General features: G+C 38.2%; 1 protein-coding gene across 1 annotated transcript in view; it reads left to right on the plus strand.

Annotated features, from left to right (window-relative positions):
- Positions 1-10,000, plus strand: part of igdcc4 (immunoglobulin superfamily, DCC subclass, member 4) — a 95,861-nt gene that overhangs the window by 70,031 nt on the left and 15,830 nt on the right. The window contains 3 exon segments of the mRNA XM_048232173.1: positions 4,685-4,900; positions 7,577-7,678; positions 8,070-8,256. Coding sequence (XP_048088130.1) covers positions 4,685-4,900; positions 7,577-7,678; positions 8,070-8,256 — 505 coding nt within the window.

Here is a 10,000-nt window from a genome sequence, read left to right on the forward strand (position 1 = left end):
ACTTGAGTTTATGCTCTCTGTTCTGACCTGAGCAAAAAGGAATATCCGTCTAACACTTCATTCACACAGCAATTTGTGCATTCGCGCAGCATACACGGTTTTGATCCGTTTTAGTTTAGAATGCATGCAAACAGATTAAACCATGCACACCACACATGTTTTATGCGCGCCGGCACCACACAGCTGCCGTGCCACTCCTGTACTGTTCGCTAAAAATTAGGGTTGGGCACCGAAACACGGTTCTAATATGGCACCGGTGGCGATGCAAACGGTAGTAACTGCATCAAATAACAATGTGGATTTCGGTGCCTCATTTCAGTGCTTAAATCACATTTTTTAATTTATTTTTTTATACGAGGCATCGCTGCATGCAACATCTCTAACTTCTTGCTCTGATAGCAACACATCCAGATACAGTTAGCTAACATAAACACTGGATGTATAAACCAGAGGGGTGCACCACATATGCTAGTGGACAGTGTTTGACAGCTTGCATGAGCCCAAGTAACTTACTTTAAAGTGATATCACGAAACTGTCAAAATCTAGCAGTGGGCCTAACTACACACAAGCAAAAGGCTATGAAACAACATCAACAGTATACGTTACACAATATCCTTGCTAATGCGCTAACTGGCATTTATTTGAAATGTTATCAGCAAAGTTGTAAGGTGAAAACTTTATTTCATGGTGTGTTCTAAACAACATAATGGCATGATATTAATCTTTTATGTGCATGAGGTCCATATAGCATCACAATGAATATGAAGATCATGTTAAAAGTTAGCTGGCAAAAACATAAATATGTAGGTTACATACTGATGTCACTGAGCTGTCAAAGAGGCTACGGAACCATCTCCGTACGTTATCGCTATTTAAACTGAGCTGACTGGTGTTAGCGCATATCCATAGTTGCTGTTAAAATGCCTACTAGCGCTGGGAATCGAAACAATTGAACACCGAAATAATGTAGCCTAACATGTTTAAAACTATTGTGTGTCACGGGGGAAGACATGCAATTTCTTGACAGGCAAAACACTGAATTTACTGGAAAGTAGAGTCCCTCTTAGATTAGCTTGCTTGCGTATGCCATGATTCATGACCTGGCAGTTCTATGGCAAGAGGTTTTAACATACATTATGGCAAACCGCCTACACTGGGTAAACTTGAAAGCAGAGCTTACCATTGTGTGTGCATGGCAAGCTGTTTTAACATTTAAATGTATTATGCGTAGGAGCAATGAGATATTGATAGTAAATTGAATATAACAGTAGCATCATCCATCTGACCTTTGGACAGCTGTAAAGGATGGGAGTCCATTGAATTTACCGCAACCCTAGTTATCTGTGAACACATATTTCATAATGATGATATTTCAGAGTATAACGATAGTAGAAACTGATGAGAAATAAACTCCTGTTGAATAAAAATTAAAGTGTGTGTGATGGCTAAAATGTAGCCTAAGTATTGTTAAGCTTCTATATTCATTATATTAAAAAGCCTTGCTATAATGGTTCATAATTGATAAATTAGTTATGTACTATTTGATGAAGCCAATACTTTTTCATACCATAACAATACAAAACTAAAATAAAAGACAGAGAGATGCTGTATAAATATATATAAAAATGATGAACCTAAAAGAACCTGTTGACATTTGTTTTGTGGGCCAGTAGCATCATCCAATGGATTCTTTGACAAAACAAAACACAATTTATCACAAATTTGAAATGTCAAGTGTATACTTCAGCATTTGCCATTTGAAGTCAGTTATGTGAAGCTAAACATTTATTTTCACTGGGTGCCTGATACAAAATATACCTTTTTTTATTTTTGGTGCTGTGTTTACCCAATGGAGCCTTCAAATCCACATTTATGTCATTAGCAACCTGTAAACAGATTATTCATGAATTAATACTGATTGACTTTTTTGTGATTGCTCTTACTTTATTAGTAGCAATATGCTGCTATCCAGTCTCTCCTCTAATAATCATCATGTACAGTATATTCTCAGAAAATGAATGAGTTTATGAATCAGTGAAAATAAATGACACAGCATTGATCATTTGTGTACTTTGTTTCTGTGTAAAAAGATTATAATGTCACTTAGTGGTAGAAAATGGAATATAATTTCAGTGAAACAGTATAAGTATATATGCTGTTTTGATCCCGTGAGGGAAATTTGGTCTCTGCATTTATCCCAATCCGTGAATTAGTGAAACACACTCAGCACACAGTGAACACACAGTGAGGTGCCTTGCTCAAGGGCACTTCAGCTGTTACTACATGTTGGGGATCGAACAGGCAATGCTTCGGTTCCAGGCCCAAAGCTCTAACCAGTAGGCCACGGCTGCCCCATAAAGTGATACTAAAATCATTGTTATACTAATAGCTTGGTAGTGGGTTTATTTAAGTGTGTATTTTATTCATATATTGTCAATTGCATTTTTACTTTTATAGTAAAATAGATAAATCAATATTAGTATAATGTATTTAACCACCCATAATAGAGGATATGTACTTTGCATACCTGTGCTCTTCATGGGCAGTCATTACCCACATAGTCATAGATAATTTCCTCCCCTTCTTTAATATCTTTCATGGCAAACAAACAAAGGTGTGGTTTTTCATCTACATCAAGTCTCTTTACTAGGCTTGGGTAACGAATATCGAGTATTGGTTGGATTACGGGGACTATTGCGATTTTCCCAGAATCGTTCAAAAGTTTAAATTTCGGTTCCTGGTTTCGATTCCCAGTCCGCCGACCGGAAGAAGAAACGGCTGAACGCCAACGAAGAAGCGCATAGTTCATAGAATTAAAATTCATGGAGAATGTACATAGACAGTAAAAGATAGAGAATGTCAGACTATTGTATAAATTGTGTAAATGTGCACTTGGAAAATGTGCAGATACCCTGAGAAAGACCGTTGGTTAGCTAGCTCATTTAAAATATCCTAAACTTTTTTTGACCCTGCCTTTAAAAAAAATCGGAATCGAGAATCGTTAGGAACCGAAATCGAAATAAGAAATCGGAATTGGAATCGGAATCGTTCAAATTGAAACGATACCCAACCCTACTCTTTACCCTAGAGTTTGGACTTCAGTGGTTGTCATTAACCAGTCTCCCAAATGACTCATCTTCTGTAGAGGCATTAATACTTAAAAAGACAGGAAACATGACACCATGCCTTTGTAGAAAATAATTTAGTACTCAACTCTACGTGTTTTCTATGAAGCCTAAAGTATTGTATATGAAATCTATTTGTTTATGCACCAAGTTGGTGACTGAAACAAATTCCACTCAGGGTAGCTGCCTAACTGCCATAGTTAACATTTAATAGTACACAAATGTCACGCAAACATCTTGCATTGCCAGCAGCATTGAAGGCATCTTATAATAACTTGCTGATTTGACTATTGCTATGTTATCAGAATTGAACATGCAGGGATAGAGATATTAACAGATAAACCATAATACCACCTTAGCTATAGTTGCATTAATGTATTTCTACTCTAATTTAAATGTTTTGTCAGTATTTGACACAACATGATGAATGGCATCATTGATGGGGCTGATTTGCCATGACATTTTCAAACAGAATGTAGAATGCATGAATTCAGTAACACTTTTGGGAATTTATCAACTATATAATAATTTCTGCTAACTCTTGTTTGCTGGTACGTTAAAAATGAATTGTGTTTGAATGTAGTATTGCTTACAAACAGCTTCACCACTTACTCTCTCAGAGCAATTGGTTAGGCTAAAGAGGTAGCAGTGTCTTTTTAATGTACATATACCCATTTATATTCAATAACATTGACTTAGCTAGTTGTCAAAAACTGGCTAATGTCTGCTTGAGAAATGTTAAATGAGATAGCTTGCTAGCTAACAAACAGAGACTAAGAAGCTAATACTTAATATTGCTCACAGACTAGCTAGTTAGATGTAGATGTTAGATGACAGACTAAATGTAACAGCTTTTTTATTTGCATTTTGTTCCTTTTTATGTTGTGTACTTAGTTTGACACTCAGTGTAATTGTATGGTGTCATTTACTAAGGCTGTTGTCAGCCAGCTAGGTAGTATGTAGTAGCCTACCTACAAGTTTGACAGTCAAAATACAAACATAATCACACCCAAAATTACAAATGACTTGTTTGCCATCCAGTTGCACTTACCATGTTATGATTTTTTCTTTTGGATGACCATTCTTCTCCTCAGCTTCCATCTTTTGCCAACTTTATTCTTTATAAATGCTAATGTTTTTGGATCGCTGTGTTTAACACTAAAAACATCCACTTGCCATTGTAATCATTCCTTATGGGGACGGGAAAGGGGCAGTACCAGACCATATTTGGAATGTGTGTGTGTGAAAGCAGTGAGTGCATTACAAGCTAGAAACTATAAGGGGGTGCAGCTGTACACACACCTCAAACACAAATTCACTGAAAAAGGTGTATAATGGGCCAATGCTTAAAACGTCACAGGTACCTTCAGTATGGCTCCAGCACTCATTTGAAAGGGCTTCCCTTATGGGCACCTGTTTTTTTTGTCCCCATAGTGGAACTGGTCCCCTTAACGTGACTGTGTAAACAGATTTTTGTCCCCGTAATGTTAGGATACACACATACACACACACACACACACTTTCTATATGAGTGTCTTACTGTAACTGTGGCCTGCAGTGCTCTTTGCTCCCACTGAGCTGAAGGTCACAGCCAAGATGCACTCCCTCCACGTCTCCTGGCAACCGCCACCCAATCACACGCAGATATCGGGCTACAAGTTGGCCTATCAGATGCTGGACTCGGAAGATGGGGAGGGGTCTGACAAGAAGAGGCTTCCAGTTCAGCCAATCAAACTGCGCAAGAGGGTCAAATATCATGACATCACTGGCCTGGGTGAGACAGAAAGTGTGTATGTGTGTGTGTGAGAGAAAGACAGTTTTGTGTGTTAATTACATTTCTATGAACAGTGTAATGAATATCCATAGTTTGTAATCTAAGTAATTATTTTATTATTCTATAATTATTTTTATAATGTGTTTTGTTGTGTGTGTATATCTATGTGTGTGTGTGACTGAATACTGAGTCAGACTCACATTAATAGATAGATAGATAGATAGGCCTAGATCATACCTGTTAACCCTGCCGTTTTTTCTGGGTTTCTCATGTATTTTAACTGTTTTCTTATTTTTAAATTTTAAAGGGACACCAGGCAAGCCTGATGCTTTTTCTCTACGGAACTCCCCCTCGCTCAGTCTGAAGCTCTTTTCCTTTTCTTTGCGTCTTCCGTCAATGGTTTTCGCTGCTTCTTCGCCGGCTCTGCCATTATACACACGTTTGCAACAATCTCTAGCGTTTCGTTAGCCTGCCTCTGTGCTGTAAACTAATCCTGCTTCGGGTCGGGCGGTGGGATACACCGAACTTGCAAGTTGGATATTCTTCCTACAGGCAGTAGGGGCGGGCGAGAGAGCCTTCATTCGCCCCGTAATGAGTCATTTAACCATATACCGACTTACGAAGATGAGTAATTAACACGAAAACGTTGCCTGGTATACCTTTAATACTCTCATAACATTAGCCCTACCATCGGACCTGTCAGTCTCTGTACTGTTGTCCTGTTGATACCCCCCTTGCCCTTCCCGCGAAATATACGTTTTCAAAGCATCGTTTTGCTTGCTTGAAGGCAACCTTAGAGTGATGTTAGCCTATTTAAGATAACGGCGTGGTTATAGTGTACGGCCGTACGCACTGTGCATACCGGCCTACCATCAGGCTACTCAGCTACGAGTAGGGAAAGAATTTCCCCTGTTCGTATTATTCACTCCAAATTGGCCTACCATAACTTCCCAACTCTGCACTGTAGCCCATAAACTGCATGACAGTAGGCTATTTATATTTTTCTGTAAAATAATACAGTAATGCATTGCAGAATTACACACTAGGCTACTTGGAACGCACACATTTTGTTTGCGCAGAAGAGAGAATGACATCACATGGGGGCAACGATTACAGATCTTGTACTTAGAGATGCACCGATATGGAATTTTAGGGCCGATAACGATAACCGATATTTATTGGTTTGTTGTGGCCGATACCGATACGATAACCGATAATATTACTCTTGAAAGAAAATGTGAAAAGTGATTTGGGGAAAGCATTTAATAAGCATAATTTTATTGCAGTAATTTTACCTACCACCAAATGATGGACAGAACTCATAATAGTCCTCAATAGTACGGCAGTCAACAACATAACAGTAGCCTAGCCCTACAGTATGTGTGGCTCCTTTAAGTGAACCTGACGTCAGTGAATTGCGAGTGAGTGGCTAGAGAGTTTGAATCGTTTTCATTTAGGACTAAACGCTCATAAACGGCTCATCTTGGAATAAGCTACAGTATAGCGACCAAATCAGAGTTTGTGAGGGAAACTTAGGGAAGGTTTAGTTTCAACTGCGGGTAACTGAATAAAGCTGCAACTCCTCAGACTGTATCTTATTTCTGTCTACTCTGTTGCGCACAACCTGCTGCAGCAGAAATGAAAGGCGTTAGCCCCGAAGGTTTTAATAACTTATTATGATGACCTGTCTGGAACTGAAGCACGAATGGTTAGCATATTTCTAGGTAATAATACAAAACCCAAGCTAAAGTAATGCAAATATAATACTAAAACACAACTTAGAACTAGGCCTACTTATGTGCTCGTCCCACTAACGAGTGTTTATTTGTTTCCCTGAACAGCGCGGTAAAGTGCAAACACACCAGCACAAGACGGCTCTAGATAGGGCTGATCTCCGCTCTGTTAAGGTTAAATGGTGGATCATTCACGAGAGGATTTTGAGATGCACAGATTCCCATATGAACGCATATCCACAGATTTTGTTAGAGTGGTGAAATACATTCACACCGCTGTCATTATATTGAGGAAAAAGTATAGCCAACCAAGCTCAAGTAGGCTAGCTCAGTGTAGCCAGACGGACCTTACATAGGCCTAAATTAGGACTTTAAAAAATATTGGCGCAAATTATCGGCCAGAATTCTGTTATCGGACCGATAATAATATTTTCATTTTTTCACTTATCGGCTATAATATATCGGCCGGCGATATATCGTGCATCCCTACTTGTACTGCTGGTTACCAGCAAACAATGTTAAGCTAATTCACTAACACAAGACTTCAAGGCCATCATGGATATTTTTTGTTTCTTTTTGCAAACAACAAAAACAGAAAAGATGGAGACAGCAAAGCTAGAGGAGTTATTTCAGATAGGCAGGAACAAGGTAAATTGGTAGGCTATGCTTGTCAAAACGTTAGGAGGAGCTGGATGTGTGGAAGAATGAAGCACAATTATGCTTTACTGATGTTAAGCACCAAGCACAGAGCCAGCTTTTTTATTCAGCTTGTTTAGTTTGTTGGCAATGAATGTGTATTTGTGTGGGTATACTTGTATGTGTGACTATGTGAACATGTCTGTGGTAGTATTTGCGTCTGTATCTTTATAAATGTGTGTATGTTTTGCATCCTAGTCCCTAGGCGTCTGTATCTTTATAAATGTGTGTATGTTTTGCATCCTAGTCCCTGGGCGTGTGTACCAAGTGAAGGTGTGGGCATATAACAAACAAACTGAAGGCTACCCAGCTGTATGGAAGGGTCGCACAGAGAAATCCCCAATCATACGTGAGCATCTTCTATGTGTGTGTGTGTGTCTGTGAGTGGGGATGGCTGTTTTTTTGCATGTGTGTGTGTTTTTGTTTGTTTGTTTGCTGTTTGTTGTTAGTGTGCATATTTGTTTTAGTTTAATTCAACTTCAGCTGCCACCTGGTTTTAGGATGATGTTTTGTTTGGTTCTTTATCAGATAACAGTTGAGACCCTCTTTGAGAATTTGAACCTGGTTGTGTGTGTGTGTGTGTGTGTGTACTGTATATGTGTGTGTGTGTGTGTGTGTGTGTGTGTGTGTGTGTGTGTGCGTGTGTGCGCTTAAACATCTCGTCCGTTGCAACTGCCATTGTTAATGCAGCAGAGAAAATATGCTTTGGACATTAGTACTATTTGTGTGTGTGCGCACAGCTAGGCAGCCTGATGTCCTCAGCCCACCACTTCCCCCTAGTGGTATCAGGGCGACGGCGAACAGCTCTCGCTCAATCTGGCTGCGTTGGGAGCGTCCACGCTTCAGCAGTGTCCGCATTATCAACTACACCGTCCGCTGCAGCCCTGCCGGCCTACGCAATGCCTCACTGGTGTCCTACTACACCAGGTAACCACGACAACGTCACAAACACAAAATGCCTCACTGGTGTCCTATTACACCAAGTAACCACGACAACAACATCACAAACACAAAATGCCTCACTGGTGTCCCACTACATCAGAGGTGTGTTCAAATTCGCAAACATACAGTAGGGGAACGTTTTCAAACATGTTTCTGTTGGCCTTGAGTTTTTGCCGAACGTTTGCAAACGCTTGCAAACATTCTGAGGAGGTAGTTATCTGCGAACATACAGTGGAGCTGGACATGAGTTTAACAAAGGTAACAATGCAATTACCGTTACCATCCCTATAAGGTAACACTTTATAATAACTACACACAATTCATCATTTATTAAGCCTTTGTTACTTATTAGTTATTGGTTTGTTCATCATTAGTAATTTCTTGTTCATACATAATTTATCATCATTAAAGCATTTGTTCACACAATTATAAATGGTTTGTTCATAGTAAATAAGCCTATCCAAAAATATGTTTGTAAGTACATGATTTATACTTAATAATTAATAAGTAATGAACAACCACTTATAATGAAATCATTTTCTTATTATAAACCAGTTGCAAACTATTACAAAATGCTTTGTTCATCGTTTGTAAAGCATTGTTCCTATGTTAATTCTCATAAATAAAGTATTTGTACACACAGTTATAAATGGTTTGTTCATAAATTTTGCAATAATATTTTGTTGATAATAAATAATATTTCCATTATTTAACAGTTGTTACATACACATGCACTAATAATTAGTTAGGGTGAGGATACATATTTTATAAACCACTTCCTAATACTATAATTCATGATTAACTCAGGAGTTACAAGTGGTTAGTTAATGATATGTTGTGAGCTTATCTAAAGTGAGGACTTTCTATGCCTTGCAACACATTTTCAAATTCATTCATTTAGCAGACAAGCAACGTACACATGTCAATTAAATTGAAGGCCATTCACATAACAGTGAGAGCCGGGGTTTGAACCCCCAACTTTCCAGGCTACTGCGTGCTAGTCCTGCTCCTTATCCACTACACTACCTTGGCCCAGATAGAAACCCCTACAACTATGCAAGAGTTTCTGTTTTCTTTTACTACACACTGTCCTATCCTCACCCTAACTAATCATTAGTGCATGTGTATGTAACAACTGTTAAATAATGGAAATATTACTTAATCAAAAACATATTACTGCATCATTTATTAGGTATTAACAATAATGTATGAACATATTTTAGATAAAGGCTTATTTACTATGAACAAACTATTTATAACTGTGTGAACAAATGCTTTACTGATGATAAATTAGAAATTACTAATGATGAACAAACCATTAACTAATAAGTAACAAAGGCTTAATAAATGATGAATTGTGTGTAGTTATTATAAAGTGTTACCCAATATAATGTTAAAACCAAATTGTTGAAATTTAACATGTGAAAAACATGTCCACCACAAACGTTTGCCGAATTTTTAAACGCACATCCGGTAACCACTACAACATCGCTATATAACATTACATTTGAATAAACTAGATTAAAGAAAGTTATTTCCTGTAAACAAAGTAATTTCCTGTTTTACAGAGTATATAATCAGTTGATAAATATATAACAACTATATATATATATATAACAACAAGTGCAAACATGATTGGGGCGGGGGGCGGGGGATATTGAGACTCGAGGTAAACAGTCCCAGTCTAAGTGCAAACAGAAAGAGGGATAGGTAGACAATCCCAGTCTAA

The sequence above is a fragment of the Alosa alosa genome, chromosome 21 (genome assembly GCF_017589495.1).
Source record: "Alosa alosa isolate M-15738 ecotype Scorff River chromosome 21, AALO_Geno_1.1, whole genome shotgun sequence".
Classification (NCBI taxonomy): Eukaryota; Metazoa; Chordata; class Actinopteri; order Clupeiformes; family Clupeidae; genus Alosa; species Alosa alosa.